Source organism: Macaca thibetana, chromosome 1, assembly GCF_024542745.1.
Source record: "Macaca thibetana thibetana isolate TM-01 chromosome 1, ASM2454274v1, whole genome shotgun sequence".
Lineage (NCBI taxonomy): Eukaryota > Metazoa > Chordata > Mammalia > Primates > Cercopithecidae > Macaca > Macaca thibetana.
In genome coordinates this window covers 161,050,496-161,072,325 of record NC_065578.1, presented here as the reverse complement: position 1 = coordinate 161,072,325, position 21,830 = coordinate 161,050,496, and the positions used below count along the sequence as shown (strand labels likewise).

Sequence of the window (21,830 nt, the reverse complement as noted above, 5' to 3'; positions counted from 1 at the left end):
AGGAAACAGTGCTGTGTGTCCAGCAGAGGGCCCTGCCCAGCCCATGGCCAGAGGCTGGGAGGGAGGGCAGGCGAGTGTGATGCCAGACGCCTGACTGGAGGCGGATCCAGCCGGCCAGCTGCCTCTCTGGAGCCCAGCTCTTGGGCCCCTGCACTCACCTGCTCTTCCCGGGGTGGCTGCCTCCTGCTCATTCAGCCATGCGGTGGCTGTGGCCCCTGGCTGTCTCTCTTGCTGTGATTTTGGCTGTGGGGCTAAGCAGGGTCTCTGGGGGTGCCCCCCTGCACCTGGGAAGGCACAGAGCCGAGACCCAGGAGCAGCAGAACCGATCCAAGAGGGGCACCGAGGATGAGGAGGCCAAGGGAGTGCAGCAGTATGTGCCTGAGGAGTGGGCGGAGTACCCCCGGCCCATTCATCCTGCTGGACTGCAGCCCACCAAGCCCTTGGTGGCCACCAGCCCTAACCCCGACAAGGATGGGGGCACCCCAGGCAGCGGGCAGGAGCTGAGGGGTAATCTGACGGGGGCACCGGGGCAGAGGCTGCAGATCCAGAACCCCCTGTATCCGGTGACCGAGAGCTCCTACAGTGCCTATGCCATCATGCTCCTGGCGCTGGTGGTGTTTGCGGTGGGCATCGTGGGCAACCTGTCGGTCATGTGCATCGTGTGGCACAGCTACTACCTGAAGAGCGCCTGGAACTCTATCCTTGCCAGCCTGGCCCTCTGGGATTTTCTGGTCCTCTTTTTCTGCCTCCCTATTGTCATCTTCAATGAGATCACCAAGCAGAGGCTACTGGGTGACGTTTCTTGTCGGGCCGTGCCCTTCATGGAGGTGAGTGTGTGTTCTGTCTGAGCTCAGTTGAGAGGCTGCAATCCAGGGAAGGGGTTCAAAGTCTCCATCAGGTCCTTGGAAGTGGAATTTGTGGGTGTGCAAAACCTGAGTCTTGGAGCTCTGGCTTGCTTCTCCTCTACCTTGGAGAAGGAGACAAATACGGTATTGGTTTCTGGTTGCTCTCAAGAGAAGTAGGCAGGCCAGGGGGACAGGCGGGTATGTGGGGTCCCTGGGTTCCAGCCCCAGCCTGATCTCCTGCTTCAGGAGCAACCTCAAGGCAGGTCTCTCCCACTTTCTCTAGACCCTAAGCTGCCCTCTCCCTTCCTCAGCCCTTCTCCCCTGTCCCACCCAAGATCCCTCTGTCCTTTCTTGCGGTTCTTCTTCTTCCCTCTGTACCCTCTGCGGCTGTCCTGCTCCCACAGCTCCCTTCACCGTCTCCTGCCTCCTGAAGGAGTGCCTGAAGGGAGAGCCCAGTTTCCTTCACACCCGTCTGGATCAGGTCAGCCTCCACTCCACAAGAATACAAGCACCCGAAGCAAAAGACTGCTCTGTTCTTCCCTCCCTGCTGAGATTCTCATTGTTACCATTGTCGTCTCCACCAGCAACTTCCTAGATCCTCTCTGAAAGGGAATACCTGGTTCTGGGCACTGGAGCTAATGGGGGGCTCTAGTCTCAGCTCTACCACTGACATACTGGGCGTCACTGGGCTTCACTGGGCAGGTTGGGAGACTTGGTCTCCCAACCAGGGTGGGTAGACCAGATGGTCCTTCCAGCTGGCCTGTTCTACACTTCTAAAGTATACCACTATGCCCTCACTTCTGGGAATGTCTACGATAAGTCCACGGGTGTCAAAGGGTATGTAGAGCATAGAGAGACAACTTAAAACACTGAAGAAATATACTGATGTGTGCATTTATGCAAAACACAGCAAGGCCACCCTCTCTTTATAAGACAAAATAAGCAGTCTTTCAAATTTGGGCTGCATGGAGTGTAATGGAGTGACTGTGGCCTCCCTGTGAAGCTGCTGTTCCTTCGTGAATGATGCTGCATGACAAGGGAGACTTGCCTGGCCGGAGAAGGGCTCAGGATCAGGCACACGGACACAGGTCCTATTCCAAGGTCTGTCCCCACCTCACCATGTAACAATGATGATGTCATAGTTGGACAGACTCCCTGGGTCTCAGCAGTGGGTACAGTCCTTTCCTGTCCTTCCAACCCAGGGAGACTGACCAACAGTGGTCCAAAGGTACTCCACCCTGAAAGAAGACCCTGTGCTGGGCGCAGTGGCTCACGCCTGTAATCCCAGCACTTTGGGAGGCTGAGGCAGGCGGATCGCTTGAGGTCAGGAGTCCAAGACCAGCCTGGCCAACATGGTGAAATCCTGTCTCTACTAAAAATAAAAAATTAGCCGGGTGTGGTGGCACACGCCTGTAGTCCCAGCTACTTGGGAGACTGAGGCAGGAGAATCGCTTGAACCTGGCAGGCAGAGGTTGCAGTGAGCCGAGATTGCGCAGCCTGGGTGACAGAGTGAGATTCCGTCTCAAAAAAAAAAAAAGAAGACCCTGCAACTGGAGAGAGCCTTTGCATCTTAGTTATCATCTCGTGCTCACAACCCATGTGAGCTGGGCGTGCTTAGACACAGGACTCTGAAATTGAGCAGACTAGATTAGAAACTGGGCTTTTCCCATCACTCTCTGTGTGATTTGGTAAATTACTTTAACTGCCTAAATCTCCATTTCTTCATTGGTAAATTGGGAATAATAATACTAATAACTATCTGGGTGAATTCTTAAGGGATTAAATGGGTGATGTCTATACAGTGCTTAGAATTAAAATCAATAAATAGTGGTTTTTATTTGGGCATGGTATAGAGGAGAAGGGGAAAAGGGCAGACACGTATGACCTCTTGCTTGCATGTGGCTGGTAGGTAAATGAACACCTGGCCCTCCCTGACTGTGGGTCCTGACATATGTAATGTCCTCCTGGGCCAGCCCCTCCACACCTCCTGGAGGATAGAGATGATCCACAGGCTGGTAGAGAGTCCTCCTTCTAGGCTGGGTGGTGGGACAGGTGGAGGGAGACAACACCCTTTTTCTCTTTTTTTGAGACAGAGTCTCACTCTGTCACCCACAACACTCTTTTTCTTTATTTGAGACGGAGTCTCATTCTGTCACCCATGGTGGAATGCTGTGGTGTAATCTCAGCTCATTGCAACCTCCGCCTCCCAGGTTCAAACAGTCCTCCCACCTCAGCCTCCCGAGTAGCTGGTACCACAGGCAGGCAGTACCATGCATGGCTAATTTTTGTAGTTTTGGTAGAGACAAGGTTTCACCATGTTGCCCAGGCTGGTCTCCAACTGCTGAGCTCAAGCAATCTACCTGCCTTGGTCTCCCAAAGTACCGGAATTACAGGCGCAAGCCACTGCGCCTGGCAACACCCTTTTATAGGGAGGATCTCAGGATGACGCTGAGGAAGGAGCAGGAAAAGGCAGCTTGGAATAAAACTTGAGATTTTTTTTTTTTTGAGACGGAGTCTCACTCTGTTGCCCGGGCTGGAGTGCAGTGGCCAGATCTCAGCTCACTGCAAGCTCCGCCTCCCGGGTTCACGCCATTCTCCTGCCTCAGCCTCCCGAGTAGCTGGGACTACAGGCGCCCGCCACCTCGCCCGGCTAGTTTTTTGTATTTTTTTTTAGTAGAGACGGGGTTTCACCATGTTAGCCAGGATGGTCTCGATCTCCTGACCTCGTGATCCGCCCGTCTCAGCCTCCCAAAGTGCTGGGATTACAGGCTTGAGCCACCGCGCCTGGCAAACTTGAGATATTTTTGAGATGTAAAATAGAAGGACAGGGCTGGGCACGGTGGCTCACGCCTGTAATCCCAGCACTTTGGGAGGCCGAGGTGGGTGGATCATGAGGTCAGGAGATCGAGACCATCCTGGCCAACATGGTGAAACCCCGTCTCTACTAAAAGCATAAAAATTAGCTGGGCGTGGTGGCATACGCCTGTAATCCCAGCTACTCGGGAGGCTGAGGCAGGAGAATCACTTGAACCCAGGAGGCGGAGGTTGCAGTGAGCCAAGATTGTGCCGCTGCATTCCAGCCTGGCAACAGAGTGAGACTCTCGAAAAAAAAAAAAAAAAAAAAAAAAGGAGAGAGAATGGCGGCGTTTCTACCCAAGCTTAAAGGCTGTGCCTCCACAGGCCTGGGCTCCCCTGCCAAGAGACGGGGTTGGGGTTCTCACAAAGGACACTTGGTGACCGTGCTAAAAGCCGGGGATTGTGTTCCCCATCCAGAAGAGAGAAGAATTTGGACAGGAGGGGGATCTGAGCACAATCTCTGAGTGTGGCCGAGCAGCGTCTGACGGTGCGGGAGGGTCCCCTCTTCCTTCCTGCTCTTTGGCACTCTCCTCCCCTGCTGCTCAGGCTGCTTCCTCTTGGCTCACAGGGTGGTTTTCCATGCGCTTGATGAATAGTGTGTGGGCATGGTGGGCACAGGCTGCTCGGAGGGGGGCCACTTCCCCACACAGCCAGGCCCTGGGCTTCTCCAGACAGGGCCAGGAGCAGGACTCTGTGTGTGTGTGTGTGTGTGTGTGTGTGTGTGTGCGTGCGCGCGCATGCACACGTAAGCCATGTTCCCCAAGACCATTCATCCCATGCGTGCACATAATGGGGTGTGGGCAGTGGAAGGACCTGCAAAGATCCAGAACTTCTATGTCTTCATCTTGGTTCTTCCTTGGAGATGATTTTCCAAAGTCTGTCAGAGAGCAACAGGGTCTGTGGGAGCCAGGCCATTCATCCCCCAGCCTGAGAGGCAAAGAACAAGGGGGAAGGAGGCAGGTGTGTGTGTAAACCTCAGCCCCACCATTCATCAGCAGTGTAGTCCCGGGCAAGTCACTCTTTCTGCCTGAGCCTGAGCTTTTTCAGCTGTAAGGTGGTTGATTGGGAATGTGATATGTAAAGTTTCTGACCCATAGGAAAAGCTTAGTAAATGGAGTTGTTACTATTATTATAATTCATTTTCTTCCTTCCTTCCTTCCTTCCTTCCTTCCTTCCTTCCTTCCTTCCTTCCTTCCTTCCTTCCTTCCCTCCCTCCCTCCCTCCCTTCTTTCCTTCCCTCCCTCCCTTCCCCACTCCCTCCCTCCCCCCTTCCTTCCTTCCTTCCTTCCTTCCTTCCTTCCTTCCTTCCTTCCTTCCTTCCTTCCTTCCTTCCTTCCTTCCTTCCTTCTTTCCACAGGGTTTCACTCTGTCACCTAGGCTGGAGTGCAGTGATGTGATCTTGGCTCACTGCAGCCTCAGCCTTCTAGGCTCAAACCGTCCTCCTAACCTCAGCCTCCCGAGTAGTTGGGACCACAGGTGTGCCTCACCATGACGGGCTAATTTTTGTATTTTTAGTAGAGACTGGGTTCCATCATGTTGCCCAGGCTGGCCTCGAACTCCTGGGCTCGAGTGATCTGCCTGCCTCGACCTCTCAAAGTGCTGGGATTATAGGTGTGAGCCACCGCGCCAGGCCCATTATTATAATTTCTATGCTTATCACTCCATTCATTGTCTAACTGAGCCAGAAGCCAGGTGTCCTTCCTTGTCCCCATAGGTTTTGACCAAGTGCGTCTCTCTTCCCTCACATCCTGCCCACAGGTCTCCTCTCTGGGAGTCACGACTTTCAGCCTCTGTGCCCTGGGCATTGACCGCTTCCACGTGGCCACCAGCACCCTGCCCAAGGTGAGGCCCATCGAGCGGTGCCAATCTATCCTGGCCAAGCTGGCTGTCATCTGGGTGGGCTCCATGACGCTGGCCGTGCCCGAGCTCCTGCTGTGGCAACTGGCACAGGAGCCTGCCCCCACCATGGGCACCCTGGACTCGTGCATCATGAAACCCTCAGCCAGCCTGCCCGAGTCCCTGTACTCACTGGTGATGACCTACCAGAACGCCCGCATGTGGTGGTACTTTGGCTGCTACTTCTGCCTGCCCATCCTCTTCACGGTCACCTGCCAGCTGGTGACGTGGCGGGTGCGAGGCCCTCCGGGGAGGAAGTCGGAGTGCAGGGCCAGCAAGCACGAGCAGTGTGAGAGCCAGCTCAACAGCACCGTGGTGGGCCTGACCGTGGTCTACGCCTTCTGCACCCTCCCAGAGAACGTCTGCAACATTGTGGTGGCCTACCTTTCCACCGAGCTGACCCGCCAGACCCTGGACCTCCTGGGCCTCATCAACCAGTTCTCTGCCTTCTTCAAGGGCGCCATCACCCCGGTGCTGCTCCTATGCATCTGCAGGCCGCTGGGCCGGGCCTTCCTGGACTGCTGCTGCTGCTGCTGCTGTGAGGAGTGCGGCGGGGCTTCGGAGGCCTCGGCCGCCAGTGGCTCGGACAACAAGCTCAAGACCGAGGTGTCCTCTTCCATCTACTTCCACAAGCCCAGGGAGTCACCCCCGCTCCTGCCCCTGGGCACACCTTGCTGAGGCTCCAGCAGGGGTGGGGAGGGAGGGAGGGGCCGCCACCCCCGCCGGTGTCTGCTGTTCTTTCCCCATAGGTCTTGCTTTGCTGCCTGTCTTGCTGTCTAGAGATGGACTTGGTTCCTCTTGTCAAGGTTTGGGAATGTCAAAGCCCACTCCCCACGCAGGGCCTTTCCTGTCCCTTGTGGGGCCTTCCAAACCTGTCCTTTCCACTGGTGGGTGGTGATGCTTCTAGGTCCTTAGAACTGCCCAGAAACTCTGCATCCCAGCAGCTGGGAGCCAGAACTTTGCCTGCCCTCCCTTGGTTGCAGTCTCTCTTCTTGCTCTCTGCCTTGTAACCTGACCATACTTTAGTTGTGCCCTTCCCAGGCATCATCTTCCAACCCCCAACCTGGGGCTCCATCTTGGAATGGGGACTCCTTGGGGGCTCCAGCTCAATGTGGCTCACCACACTCTTCTTTTTCTTTTCTTTTCTTTTCTTTTCTTTTTTTTTTTGAGACAGAATCTTGCTCTGTTGCCCAGGCTGGAGTACAGTGGCCTGATGTCAGCTCTCTGCAACCTCTGCCTCCTGGGTTCAAGCGATTCTCCTGCCTCAGCCTCCTGAGTAGCTGGGATTACAGGTGTGCACCACCACACCCGGCTGATATTTGTATTTGTAGAAGAGATGGGGTTTCATCATGTTGGCCAGGCTGGCGTCGAACTCCTGACCTCAAATGATCTGCTTACCTTGGCCTCCCAAAGTGCTGGAATTATAGGTGTGAGCTGCCGCGCCCGGCCTCAATACACTCTTCTCTGGACCGGATCTGTCCCAGCCCTGGATGCCTCCTCCTACTGGTGCCTTCTTTTCTTCCAGAGGATTTCTCTCTCCTTCCTCCTCCTTTCTTTGGGATCCCCTGGTTGCCCTATCCCACTCTCCCTGTTAGGTGCTTTCCCATAGGAGGCCCTTCCTGAGAAACAATAAACTAGGTAGAACTACCCCTACACCCATCCACTTTCTTGTGCCACATTCTGGCAGGGCCCAGATGCACCTGGGCCTTCCTGGCCTGGCAATGCCTAGGGGAATTTCTGCTGACCTGGCCTGGCCTGTGGCTGATGTTCAGAACAGCCCTGTGGCTCTGGGGACTCCAAGGGTTTTATGGCTTTTGAGGGACAGAGAGGATGGAGGGCTCGGGGAGCCGGGAGACCTAAGTCCTCATCCTGGTCTAAACCCCATGCTCCTTGGGAAGTCAAAAGCCTGGAAAATCTCTCTCCTGGAGCCCTCGTCTCTGCTATGCCCTCTCTCCACAAAGCCCCCCTTGGAGGGAGACCAGTGCTCTTTCCTCTGTGAGCCCCAGGACTTCCCAACCTTTGTCACTCTGAGAGCTGCTCTTGTTCAGTTTCTTAGAATGGACTGTTTTGCCTGTAGACGGCCCAGCTGCCTGCCCCGGCCTGCCCCGGCCCAGCCCCCACTGCACCACCCTTCCCGCCAGAGCTCCCACTGCCCCCGGCAGACGCTTCATGCAGCTCCTCCTGTGGGGTCTTGCCCTTGAAGTCCCACTTCCCCCAGCCCCACCTCTGGGCCCTTCCAGAGGGCACCATTAGCCTTGTGGGTCCCTGGGAAGCTGGCACAGCATCAAACAGAAGTGATGCCTCAGCCAGGCTGCCAATCACTCCCTGCCTGGGAGCTCAGCTTTCCTCAGAACCGCCGCCCCTGTCTGAAGCTCTGTCCTGGGTCCCGCCAGACTTCTGCCCACCAGGCCTACCTAGAACTTCCACACGAGGCCTCAGGAAGGGTCCCGGGGGCCCAGGGACGGGCAGAGGCAGGGGTTCCGAGCACCCGGGGCTCCATTCTCCTCTGTCCACCCACCCACACTCCTTGGCCTCAGCCTGCCCTGTACCCAAGCTTCCCTCCCCCTCTCCTGGGGATCTTAACGGCCTTGTTCTCTCTCCCTGGCACCCACCCCCAGGGCGGGTGATGCCGCCAAGAGAGAGGGAGTCCGTTGCTAGGTGATGGCGCCGCCATGCGCACACCCTTTGTGCTGGGGAGTGACACCCACCCATTTCTCAGCAGACCTGTTGCCACGGTGACTGAAGCCCCCAGCTCTGTCTGTAGAAACTTCAGATGGCTGGGGGAGCAGGTTGGAGAGGGGACCAAAGGCCGGCCTGTCACGCTGAAGCTCCTAGGGACCATTTCCTTCCCATTTCCCCAACTCCTTCTCCACCCCCCGCCAGGCCTGGAGGCACCACCAGCTTCCTAAGGGATGCAGGAAGGGGCCGGGTGAACTGAGGTGAAGTCCAGGGCAGGGGAGGCAGACCCCTCAACATCCTGTTTAGGAGTCCTCCTCCACAAAGGGTGCCCTCCGCCTCTCCTTCCTGCTGGTTGGTCGACTCAGAGATGAAGGGGGAGAGATCGTGGCTCCAAGGCTCTGCCACTGCCACCTCCCAGGCCTGCCAACGTGAATGGCTTGCAGAATCAGTCAGCAGGCCAGCAGTCTTGGGAAAGAGCCACTGTCCCCGCAGCCTGGGCCAGCTGGGGGAACAATGTAGGGTTTGTTGCTTCGGGGTCCTAGACTTGCGGGGGGGGGTTGGCACATGGTGGGCGGTGGACTTGAGCTGGGATGCTCTGAGATGCCACTGACATGCTTGCTCACCCAAGGGCAGACTTCAGACCAGCCCTCAGATCCTGATGCCAGGTTACGGGGATGAGGGGAGCCTGAAATCCACTGTGTCTCCCTGCTCCACTTGGGAGTCACCTTCTCATCACTTATCCTGGAACCTGAGTGCAATTACTTAAACCTAGTCTCAGCTTCCTCATCTGCAAAATGGGAATAATCTGTCCTTCACAGAGGAGTATGGTCATTTAATGAGATAAGATACATAAAGCACTTTGCATAGTGCCCCAAACCTTTTATTCCTTCCTCCCCTTTGGGAATTCAATTCTCCAGTGTGATGAAGCAAGCTTGGCCAGGGGATTCTTAAATGCATCCAGGTTTTGGCATCAAAGGGCTCCAAACATGACAAATTACCTATACTCATGGTCTGTTCCCTGTTCACCTTTAATAGGTTGTGTGTGTGTGTGTGTGTGTTTTTTTTTTAAGAGTTGGGGGGGTCTTACTATGTTGCCCAGGCTGGCTTTGAACTCCTGGGCTCAAGCAGTCTTCCTGCCTCAGCCTCCTGAGTAGCTGGGACTACAGGTGTGTACCACCATGCCTGGCTGAACACTTATTTTTTGAAACAGGAGCTCACTGTGTCACTCAAGCTGAGTGCTGTGGTGTGATCATAGCTCATTACAGCCTCTGTTTCCTGGGCTCACACAATTCTCCTGCCTCAGCTTCCTGAGTAGCTGGGACTGCAGGTGTGCACTACCACGCCTGGCTAATTTTTGATTACTTGTAGAGATAGGGTCTCACTATTTTGTCCAGGCTGGTCTCAAACTCCCGGACTCAAGTGATTCTCCTACCTTGGGCTCCCAAAGTGCTGGGATTACAGGTATGAACCACTGCACCTGGCCCTTGAACAAATTCTTTAAGTCTTATTAGTACCTGCTGCATGCCGGCACTCTGGAAGGAGGATGCTCGCTTGCTTCCTGGTAACCAGGTGTCTTATCTCAAACCTCAGTCCTCACTGAGGATCACAGGATCTAGAAAGGCACCTCGGCCTGGAAACAGCCCCAGATGAGTGAGATTGCTGGTCCTCTCCCAGGATCCCAGGCCCAGGGCAAACCCAGACAAGCTTGCAGCCAGGAGAGGGCAGGGGACAGAGCCCTGGCCCCCCTTCAACCTCCTTAGCCAGGAGGGCATGTCCCATTTTCCTTAGGAGTTGGGAAGTACCCTAGAATCACTTAGCTTCAGATGCCAAATTCCATCCACATTCTTTCCTCCAACTCTCCAGCAGTGGGGAACTGCCTCTCCAGGCAGGGCACTGCTCTGACAGGTCTGATGACTGCCTCCAGGAGGAAGCTCTGGGCACCAATGAAGGTGAGGGGCTGGGGGGCCCAGGATGAGGAGTCAAGATCCCCACTCCCAGGACTACGGGACAATTTGGCTCCTTTTTCCTGCAGTGGGAGGGGTGAGAAGGGCTGGGGTGTTCTGCAGGGGCCTGCTCCATTTTCCAGGGTGAAGGAGAGGCCGAGGGAGGTGGAGCGGGAGGAGGTGGGGCTTACTGTGAAACTGGGTCAAGATGGCCTCGGATTTGAGCAGGCAGGGCCACCAGGCTCTGAGGCAGCAGCTGTGAGCAGTGCCGAGGGAGGACCAGTCTGACGGTGAACGGTGAGGTGGTGGGCGGGGGGGCCGACTAGAATCAGGCAGAGGAGCGAGGGCAGGCCTCCTACCAGGAAACCCATAGCATTGGCACTAACTGAGAGGCAGCAAAGGCGGTGACGCTCCCCCAGGCTCTGTGGGCCCAGCCCTACCCCTGGAGCACAGTTAACTGGTTCTGGGGTAGGAACTGGGGGCCAGAAGGACAGGGTGCTGGTTCTGGCTCAACCTTGGCTGCCGGTGAGATCCAGGGCCTGGGAAAGAGGGGCTGAGGCCTGAACTGGGCCTAAGGAGAGCGCAGCTCAGTTCGCACACAAAACAGCACCCAGCCCTGTCCCTTGCCACCTCTACCCAGTCCTGGGCAGTTCCCTCAACAGAGCTTTGCAGCCCCACGTGGCAGCTGCTGGCTCAAAGCTGGCTACATGAAAGTCTGAAAAGAGAATGAGAAGGAGGTGGCGCAAGAGCCTGGACGCACGTGTGGGAGGCCGTTTTGTGCAGCGCCATTGTGCTCCCGGGGCGGGCACGTGCTCGCGCTCCGTGGCTCTGTTGGTGCCCAGTGTGCAGGGGTGTGCTGGTGGCCCTGTGGCAACCCATGCCAACTGCGGAGAAGTAACCGGCACCATACACCCCCCCAACACAAAACTGGTCATTTATTTTTGTTGTTGTCATTGTTATTAGGAGGCAAAAAAATGTACAGTTACAAGAATCATTTTCCAAACAGAGGTTAAATATGAGCTGAAAAGTGTAAAAAAGGAAGAGGAACATCACTTTACAAATCATTAAATTAAACAAATAAACAAACAGAACCCAAAGAACCAACCCCCCATGCTGAGTTCTCTCCTTGTGCAACTCTGCAAAATGAGAACAGAAAATGAAGTGGGCCGTGGAGGTGGGGGCCCTGGGGAGGGGCGGGAGCTGGGAGCCAGGAGCAGGCAGGAGGGGGCTGCTGGGGCATGGATGCTGGCTTTCCGCCCCGTGCACCTGGTGGTTTCTGGTACCTGGTCGTACCTGGTGGCTCTACCCAGGCTGGGGACTGAGGGGAGGGGCCCCCGGAGGCCCTTGCTAGCCTGTGGGGTTCAAGCACCGCCAGGACAAGCCAGACTGGGCGGTGGAAACACACGGGACAGGGGGGCGGCCACCAGTGCCCAGGCTGGTACCTGCCGCAGGTGCCAGTCTCCACCTCTCCTGATCTGAACTTGCCCCACCTGCGTCTCCCTCCTTTTCTCCAGACTCTGCCCCCTCCCAGGTCCTGAAAGGGATGCCCTGCAGCATCAAATGGTTGATTTTAGTCTTTGCTTAAATTAAAAAATTAAAATATATATACATATATATACTGTACACACAGGACGATAACAGAGAGTGTTGAAAAGGGAGGTGCAGGAGTGGGCCGGGGAAAAGCCAGGGGCGGGGGCTGTGGCCCAGGGTTGTTGGGAGGGAGGCAGGGCTGGGTGATGGGACAAAGGCAGCGGGGAAGGGTGAGAAGTTAGGGGACCAGAATGGGGGCAATGTATTTTACAATAAAAACAGGAGTTCAAACCTCAGCAGAACAGGACTCTGGGGTCCCCAGAGGGCCCTCCTCACACTGGGTGAGGAGGGGTGGGCTTAGGGGGACGACGGGGGGGGCGGGGAGCTCGGCTTCAGGTTTAGATGACGACGGTCCCTGGTCTGAGGGAGAAGGGCTGGAGTCTCAGCTTCTCCGTGACTTTGAGTGTTGAATAAGCCACTGTAGGGTGATGTCTGAGAGGCGAAAAGAGAACAGCTTATAAGGCCTGCAAGTGCTGGCCATGCTGGGGCAGCAGAGGCCTAAGAAACCAAACCTAAGGGTATCACAAGTCCAGAGGTGCCAGGAGGGATGGCGCACACCTGGAGTCCCAGCTACGTGGGACGCTCAGGTGGGAGGATTGCTGGAACCCAGGAGTGGAGTTGGAGGCTGCAGTGAGCTATGATCACTCCACGGAACTCCAGCCTGGGTGACAGAGCGAGACACTTTCTCAAAAACAAACAAACAAGAAGTCCAGAGCTGGCAAGTGCCACACGGCCCTGAACAAGTAGTAGCGGAATCCAGGTGCTGGGAAAGAGACAGAGCCACAGCATGTCAGAGCCAGCAGGGACCTGAGAATCACAGGGTCCAGCCCTGGAATCTTAGAAGTGAGGCGGTGAAGCCCAGAGCAGGGATTGATTTCAACCCCAAGATCATACAACCACTTGGGGACGAGCTGGGACAGTGCCCAGAATCTGGGCCGCCCGGCTGCCTTTTCTACCCAAGAGCCACAGAGCTTTGGACTTAAAGGAAAGTTGTGGAGCGAGAACCTTTGAGAGCCACTAAAACACCCAGAAATGCCTCTCCCCTCTCCTCCCCTTTCCCCAATCCTACGCACCAATGTTGTCCTTTTCTTTGCAGGAGATGGAGTAGCAGCAGATCTCTCGGTCCTGGATGGCAGACAGATTCCTGGGGGAAACCAGAGTAGAGTCCACTGAGGCTACGCACATCCAGGGGGCCTGGGACTAGGGGACAGCAGGGCCTTTTTCTTAAGAGGCTACAATGGGGAGGGTGAGGTGCCTGAAAAGGTGGGCTCTGCTGCCACCGTGTGGCTAATACTAAGAACAGCAGCAAGCCTAGGCTGTTGGACTGGTGGTTGGGGAATTGGGAGAGCAGAAAGTAATATAAAGAGCCACCCAACTCACATTTTCTCAATCAGCTCCTTCTCATCCAATGCTCCCGGAAGGTCTCGCTTGTTACCCAGGACTAAGACCTATGGAGAAGCGAGGGTGAAGATGAGGTCTAGGGCAGCTGTGCCCAGGTTGTCTGGGTGGTGAGCTGGCCTCCTGGGTCCCGTTTCCTCTCTGCGCCCCTACTATGCCTGGCTTTTACCTGCCCCCAGTGACTTCCCAGCCGAGCTCCCTCCCCATCCCGCTCCCACAGGTCTGCTGACCGGGATGCCCTGCAGCTGAGGTTTGTCCAGTAGGTTGTGGAGCTCGTTCTTAGAGGCCTCAATCTTCTCCTGGTCAGCAGCATCCACCATGTACCTGGGGAAAAGGGCAGGGTGGGGACAAGCATGTTGACACCACAGGCTGGGGTGGTGCAAGGAAAAGAAGGAGCTGCTGCTTGGAGGCCAAAGCATCTGTTGCAGCTTGGTCACTTCAGGATCCATGGGCTACCTGGCCTGGCTCAAGGCAGGTGCTCTTCGGATGTTTTCTGAGTCTATGGGAGTGAACAGCTGCCGGGAATCCTGGGGCCTGCCATTAGCCTCCAAGTGCTACTCTGGGGAAGCCATTACTCATGTGGAAAAGCATGGCCCTCTGGAATTAGCTGTAAGACCCTCTCAAAGTGACCCACTTATGTTTTCATGGAAAGACTAAATAAGGTTAGAGTGAAAAAAGCAAAGGAAACCTTAGAAGATTTCTTTTAGCAAGATACTTTTTGTTATCAGGTTAAAAAGCAACCTATTGTTTATTCTAAACAATCTATTGTTTGGGCATATATATGTAATACATTTTATTATTATTATTAATATCATTTTTGAGATGGAGTCTCACTCTGTTGCCAGGCTGGAGTGCAGTGGTGCAATCTCAGCTCACTGCCACCTCCGCCTGCCAGGTTCAAGCGATTCTCCTGCCTCAACCTCCCAAGTAGCTGGGACTACAGGCGCATGCCGCCACGCATGGCTAATTTTTTCTATTTTCAGTGGAGATGGGGTTTCACCATGTTAGCCAGGATGGCCTTGATCTCCTGACCTTGTGATCCACCCGCCTTGGGCTCCCAAAGTGCTGGGATTACAGGTGTGAGCCACCGCACCCGGCCTATTAGTTTTTGAGACAGGGTCTCACTCTGTCATCCAGGGTGGAGTGCAGTGGTGCAATTACAGCTCATTGCAGCCTCAGCTTCCCGGACTCAAGAGATCCTCCCGCCTCAGTCGTCTGAGTAGGTGGGACTACAGGTGCGTGCCACCAGGCTCAGCTAATTTTTGTACTTTTGTAGATATAGGGTTGCGCCATGTTACCCAGGTTGGTTTTGAACTTCTGATCTCAAGTGATCTGCCTGCCTTGGCCTCCCACTGTGCCCTGCCATTTTTCAATGTTTAAAATTTATTTTATTTTATTTTTTTAAAGACAGGATCTTGCTATGTTGCCTAGGCTGGCCAACTCCTGGGCTCAAGCAATCTTCCTGCTTTAGCCTCCCAAGTAGCTGGGATTACAGGTGTGTGGCACCATGCTCAGCCAGAAAAACATTATTTTTAAAAAGCAAGAGAGGGCTGGGCGCAGCGGTTTATGCATGTAATTTGGGAGGCCGAGATGGGCAGATCACCTGAGGTCGGGAGTTCGAGACCAGCCTAACCAACATGGAGAAACCCCGTCTCTATGAAAAACACAAAATTAGCTAGGCGTGATGGAGTATGCCTGTAATCCCAGCTACTCAGGAGGCTGAGGCAGGAGAATTGCTTGAACCTGGGAGGCAGGAGGTTGCAGTGAGCCAAGATCACGCCATTGCACTCCAGCCTGGGCAACAAGAGCAAAACTCCATCTCAAAAAAAAAAAAAAAAAAAGAATCATTTAAATCACACAAAATTCAAGACAGTGGTGACTTGGGTTGAGGGGAGGGAGACAGTTAATGAAGAGAACGCACAGGTGTCTGTTTCTTAGATTGGGTAGTGAGCGCTCAGGGCATTTATCCAATAAGAAATGAGCAGCATGCAAAATAAAGGCAGGCCACGGACCGACACTGTGTCATGAACTGAGGATTATGTCTAATACAACCCTGCGCCTCTGAGGTCCTCGAAGGTAGCAGGGCTAGGGGAGCCAGGTAAGACTGGAGTCTGGGGATGCCTCCCGTGTACTTACACGATGGCGCTCACTCCTCGGCAGTAGCGCTCCCACATGCTGCGGAAACGCGGCTGTCCCCCAATGTCCCAGAGCTGAGCAAGAAGCGGGTGAGATAGCCTCAGTAGTGGGCAGGCCACCAAAATGGTCTCAAATGCCCCCTCCTACCCTGCCCTACTCTCCTCTGCCTCCCCGGCTTTCTCTCCAGTTCTCCCCCCTCTCCACCCACCTCTCCGTCTACCTTAGAAGTCTTCTACCGTCTTTTCCCAGCTCCTCAGCAGGGGGACCCTGGCCTCTGCCCCACTTGAGCTCGCTCCTCCCAGGGGCCTCCATTGCCCTCCCCAACACACACACACAGAGTCCTCTGCACCCCCTAACTTCCGAGCCCTCACCTTGATAGTCACATTCCCTTTGGTGATTTTGCGCATGTTGAAACCCACGGTGGGGATCATGTCCTCGTTGAACTGTCCTGACTGGAAAGAAGACTCAGAATGGGAAACGGTGCAAAAATCGACATGTCCTGGCCACAGACCAAGAGGCTGCAAGAACCATGCAGAGGCCAGGCCAGAGCGTCCTAGGCTTCCCACCGTGGGGTACTCTTGCATGTCCCGTGCTTTTAGGCAGGATGGGCTATCACCAACCTATGTGTCCCGCCTACACTCGGGGATGCCCTGTGAAGAGACCCACTTTTATCAGTCTCTCTCTCTCTGCCTAGACTAGGGAAAAATTCTTCCTCAAGTCTAACCTACATCTCTCTGTAGTAACTGATGCTACTTTCTCTCCAGTGGAGAGGAGGAAGAAATTACCTCCCAGGAAGAGAACTTGAGGCAAGTCATGTTCTAACAGTTAAGGAGGATCTCAAGAAAGCAGACGCATTTTCCAACCAAAAAAGTCAAACTTTTTGGGGCAGAGTATATTGGTCTTCCTGAAAATGCAGCGCACGCCAAGCAATTTCGGGATTATCCATGGTTGGGTTTATTTGTACTGTACTCCAGTTGTTGGGAAGGATAACCCACACTCTATATTGTCTGCTTACTGATGTATGTGTCTCCTCACTAGAAGGAACACTTCCTGGGAGAGGACCCCCATTAGTAAATGTTTGCTGAATACTGGGGGGTTGACTGTAATTCCATTTTCCAAAATCCATTCTGTATTGTCTCTAAGATTTCTGGATTCTTCTAAACCACTTGCAAGCTTCAAATAAGGCCAGACCCAACTCCCTCTCAGGTCATATCTCCATGTTCACGGGTAGGACACTTCTGCTTATCCCCTGGGCTAAAGAGATGGGGCTCAGCCAGGTGCAGTGGCTCACACCTGTAATCCCAGCACTTTGGGAGACTGAGGGAGTGGATCACGAAGTCAGGAGTTCGAGACCAGCATGGCCAACATGGTGAAACCCCGTCTCTACTAAAAATACAAAAAAATTAGCTGGGCGTGGTGGCACGTGCCTGTAATCCCAGCTACCTGGGAGGCTGAGGTGGGAGAATCACTTGAACCCAGGAGGCAGAGGTTGCAGTGAGCTGAGATCATGCCATTGCACTCTAGCCTGGGTGACAGAGCAAGACTCTGGCTCAAGAAAAAAAAAAAAAAAAAGAGAGATGGGGCTCACTCAACTTTGAACCTGAGGGTGATAGCCCTGTTCCTTTTCTTTTTTTTTTTTGAGACAGTCTCACTCTATCGCCCAGGCTGGAGTGCAATGATGCAATCTCAGCTCACTGCAGCCTCTGCCTTCTGGGCTCAAGCGAGTCTCCTGCCTCAGCCTCCCCGGTAGCTGAGACCACAGGCATGTACCACTACACCCAGCTAATTTTTGTATTTTTAGTAGAGACAGGGTTTCACCACATTGGCCAGGATAGTCTTGAACTCCTGACCTCAAGTGACCCACCTACCTGGGCCTCCCAAAGTGCTGGGATTACAGGGGTGAGCCACAGTGCCCAGTCAAGCCCTGTTCCTTTACCAATGCCCTTTTCTCCCACCAGCTGGCAGGAATAATTTGCCTTGGGTTACATGAAGAAATCAGGGGCCCTGACCATTAGCCAAGATGTAGATGAATGGTTCTTATTTCATGCCTCCAAGTCCACATGAAGACCCCTGATAAGAGTGCTTCGATTCCTCCCCCACCCCCTCTTTTTTTTTTTTTTTTTTTGAGACGGAGTCTCACTCTCTCGCCCAGGCAGGAGTGCAGTGGCGGATCTCAGCTCACCATAGCCTCTGCCTCCTGGGTTCAAGCAGTCCTGCCTCAGCCTCCTGAGTAGCTGCAACTACAGGCGCGCGCCACCACGCCTGGCTAATTTTTTTTTTTTTTTTTTTTTAATTTTTAGTAGATACAGGGTTTCACCATGTTGGCCAGGATGGTCTCGATCTCCTGACCTCATGATCTGCCCGCCTCGGCCTCCCACAGTGCTGGGATTATAGGCGTGAGCCACTGCGCCCGGCCCGATTCTCTTTTATCTGCAGGAACCACCCATTCGTCAGGGCCCTAGGATGATGTAAGAACGGAGTACCCAGGACTGACACCCAATGACAAGGTCCAGCAGTGGTTTCCAACCTGAGGCCCACAGTTGGGCTTCAGAGATCCCCTGAACCCCCTGAAATTGTACACCATCTGTGTGTGTGTGTGCAAAGTTTTGTTTGTATGTACATTTTTCTGGAGAAAGGGTCTCTAACTCCTCTCAGATATCAAAAAGGTCTGAGAGCCCCAAAGGTAGGAACCACTGAGGAAGAGGAAATGGCTTCTTCTGGCTAAGCAGGGAGAATTAAGTGTGCTGAAATTACCCAAACCCCAGCAGCATGCTGCAGTCTACCCCATCCCCATCCACAGAGTCTGAGGAAGGAGGCCCAGTTCTTGTTTATCTCCCATCCCAGGAGTGCTTGGATAAGAAACTTGAACTTCTCTGGATCTCAGGGTTTCTGAATGTAAAATTGGGGAGAAGGGTTTCGGTCTCTTAGGAACTGTAAATAAGACTCACAACGTGCTTCGAAATGGTTTCTATATAGCATAGAAAACCATCGCTGCTCTTTGACAACTAGAAGATCCACAGGCTACCAAGTAAATGAGAAGCCCAGCCTGGCAGAATGTGACCTTAGCAGAGAGGGATGCTAGGAGGGCCTTCAAGGAGCCAGGCTTCCCAGCACCAGTAGGTCCTATTCAGCTGTGAATTGGAGATAAGGTGGAATCAGATTATGACTTAATTTTGCTGCGAATGCCTCCCTGTCTCATAGCTCTTTATTTAAGGTTGGAACTAACCTGAAGTCATGCAGCCCAATCTCTTGTCTCAGACTTCAATCCCTTCTGCCCCATCCCCTCTTGGGTCAGTTCCAACTATCAGAAAGTTGTTTATATTGAGTTAAAAATCTGGCTGGACATGGTGGCTCATACCTGTAATCCCAGCACTTTGGGATGCTGAGGCGGGCAGATCACCTGAGGTCACGAGTTTGAGACCAGCCTGGCCAACATGACAAAACCCCATCTCTACTAAAAATACAAAAATTAGCCAGGCGTGGTGGTGTATGCCTGTAATCCCAGCTACTTGGGAGACTGAGACAGGAGAATTGCTTGAGCCTGGGAGGTGGAGGTTGCAGTGAGCCGAGTTTGCACCACTGTACTCCCAGCCTGGGCGATAGAGTGAGACTCTGTCTCAAAAAAAAAAAAAAAAAAAAAAGAAAAGGAGAAAAAAAAATCTATCATTCCTAGAATGTCCACCCATTGTTCCTAAGTCCCCTTGGGCACTCCAAGACTAGTTAATCCATAGGACAGTCTTTGACACTTTTATTGAAAATGTGTTTCCTAGGGCAAAACACCTCCCACTTTTCTAGCATCACAACTTTTTCAGAACTCAAAGGATGTTTTAGGTTCTTTGTTTTCGGCCTCCCAAATTGCTGGGATTACAGGCGTAAGCCACCACGCCCGGCCGATGTTTTAGGTTCGTAGAAGCATTGTATGTAATTTCTTTCCAGCTCATATTAACCTGCTGAGCAGCTAGACACACTAAACTCAATTTCTATTTACAGCTAGACCTCATAGGGTGAGTAGAAAAAACCCAATGCCAAAATATCTGAGACAAACAGAGGCCAAATGAACAGGCAAAGGTAATTCAGAAATCCAGTGGTAGGCACAGGAACAGAGCACAGGGCTCCCAACTCTTTGTTTCTTACTGGAAGACACTCAACTGTGATTATACATGGGGTGGGCAGAAATGCCAGTGTGGTAGCCCCAGAGGAGCTAAAAATGCTGGAGTGACCAGGACACTGGAATTCCAACTGCAGCCCACACGGGGTGGTTTTCCTTGGGAAGCCTCTTTAAAGAAGGGAATTTAGCTTGCCTGCTCTTTTAGATGTGGCAGCGGAAGTGGCAAATTTAAGATAAAAAAGGGGACCATGTGGGCTGGAGATGGGGGACTTTTCCTGTACATCACAGAAACTCTTGACCCTGGCATGGGAATTTGGGACTCTTGGGTTCTGTTTCTGGTCTGCTATAGTCTCCAACTCTCTGGATACGATGCTGGTCTAGAGGGGGCCCTCCTGTCAAAGGTTCAACTGCAGACCCAGAAACCGAACCCACCTGGGTACCTGTAGATCCCTGTCCCAGAGCACAGCTGTAGTAACACCCTGGGGAATGAGGAGATACCTAGGCCCAGCTGCATTTCTCACACCTAAACGCCTAGAAGCCAAGCCACCTAGGCCTGCAGAGTCAGGTCAGAGTCCAGGTGTTGTGTGCCTGCTCTGGGAATCCAAGAGCCTAAGTCAATGCCAACTTTAACCAGAGGGTCTCTGACCCAAAGGGCAGAGCCTAGGCAGACAGAGCCCAGGGGCGTTAGCTCCGAAAATTACTGTGTCAAAACCGCAGCATTGGCCTGAAGATCTTGCCCTGTCAGATCAGGAGACAGGAGACAGGAGACACTGGGTCGAGGAAGGGCAGAGGTCATTTGCAGAGCATGTTTGGGAAAGGAAGCCAGTGTTCAATCAGGGTGCCCGCCCCTTGAGCCTTCCATCTGCCTTCATGCCTCAGGTCCAATGAAGTGACATCCCCTGCCTTCTGGGATGCTGAGAACTGTCCGGGAGGCCCATCTTCTGCAAGGCAGGGCAACAACATGACAGGTGGAGGTACCTAGGCTGGCTGGACACATTCCTCTGCTGACCTATCTCATCAGCATCTTTGGTCACTATCTGGCCAACTCACAGTTGTTGGAAACCTCAGCTTTGGGACTGGGGCCAGGTCCCTGGACAACCCCAGTCCCTGTCCCACACTTCCTCGACCCACAAGCCCTGTCTAGCCTAGCTCTGACAGGCAGGCCGCAGCCATTACTGCAGCCTCAGCTCACACCCATGGAGCTCATCTTCCCCTTTTTTTGAGAGAGATTTTAACTCCTTCCCCACCACTCCCCTGGCACTGAAAGACTTACAATCACCCACTTCAGTGTTGACCACCCAAAGCCCTTAGAGCCACTCTCCCAAGGCCCCAGCGGGCAGTGCCCCTGCACCTCATCCTCTCTTGTCGGGAGCACCTCCTCCTGCAACTTCTGAGCCAGACGGAGTCTCCAAACTCCGGTTACCATGCCATCCTCCCTGGACCCCCAGCTAGACACTGCGGGTCGGGGAGAGGTTGGGGAGGAGTCTGGGCTTGAGCCAACGGCCTCAGCTGAGTTCTCTACCCCCGGGGGATACCTCCCCTCCCCCTCAATAGGTCCGGGGCTTCCTGTTCCGGCAAAAAGGGGTTAAGCCCTCTGGGTGGGGCTGGGCTTGCTCAGACCCCCGCCCCAAGCCTGTCGGCCGTCCTGTCCCGTGACCCTCTACCCGCGGGACAGGAAGGCCCGGGCACTTTCGCTCCGTCATGCCCCCTTGCGCGGGGGCCAGAGGGGGCCCGTCTCAGCCGGCAGCTGGTCCCTCCTGCCTCGAGAGCCCCTCGGTGCCGCCTGCCCCGTGGCACCGGCCCTGTCTGTTAGTCCCCCTTCCCTTGCCCCCAGCCGTGCAGTACCGGCCCGGGTGGGAGAGCGGGTCGCGCGCCGCTCCGGTCCCCCACGGCACGGGCCGTACTAGGCCCCAAGCACTCGGGGCCAGCTCCTCCCCCGCCCGGCGCCCGGCCGTGCCCGGCCATGCCAGGCGGCGACCCCGGCTCAGCAGGGCGCGGCGCGGGCGGGGACAGGCCCGACCCGCGGCCCGCTCCCGGGGACCCCGCACCCGACGCCCTCGTACCGCGATCACGTTGACGAAGGTGGTCTTGCCCGAGTACTGAAGCCCGACCAGCGTGAGCTCCATCTCCTCCTTCCAGAATAGGGCCTTGAACCAGTCCAGCAGCTTGTTGAACAAAGCGATCATGGTCGCTGCCGCCGGCCCCGCCCGGTGTCGGGTCCCCTCCGCCCCTCGCTGCCCTCGCGCTGCGGCCCGGAGCGGCCCCTCCCCGGTACGGCCCGGGTCCCGCGGCTCGGTGCGGGCGGAGGCTCGAGCGCGGCGGCCGACGACTCGCTGCCCCGGAATCGGCTCGCCGATGGGTGTGGCTTCAGCGCCCTCC

At 54.6% G+C, this 21,830-nt stretch overlaps 2 protein-coding genes across 2 annotated transcripts; one reads left to right on the top strand and one right to left on the bottom strand.

Annotated features, from left to right (window-relative positions):
- Positions 1–38: 38 nt before the first annotated feature.
- GPR37L1 (G protein-coupled receptor 37 like 1) lies at positions 39–9,145 on the top strand. The gene is made up of 2 exons (XM_050763801.1): positions 39–827; positions 5,460–9,145. Exons 1-2 carry the CDS (start codon positions 198–200, stop codon positions 6,273–6,275), a joined length of 1,446 nt encoding a protein of 481 aa, XP_050619758.1. The 5' UTR covers positions 39–197; the 3' UTR covers positions 6,276–9,145.
- A 1,989-nt stretch (positions 9,146–11,134) lies between these two features.
- ARL8A (ADP ribosylation factor like GTPase 8A) lies at positions 11,135–21,817 on the bottom strand. Its single transcript, XM_050764884.1, has 7 exons — positions 21,515–21,817; positions 15,715–15,795; positions 15,344–15,417; positions 13,438–13,531; positions 13,190–13,257; positions 12,883–12,953; positions 11,135–12,241 (listed from the first exon to the last, which is right to left on the bottom strand). Exons 1-7 carry the CDS (start codon positions 21,635–21,637, stop codon positions 12,192–12,194), a joined length of 561 nt encoding a protein of 186 aa, XP_050620841.1. The 5' UTR covers positions 21,638–21,817; the 3' UTR covers positions 11,135–12,191.
- Between the last annotated feature and the right edge of the window lie 13 nt (positions 21,818–21,830).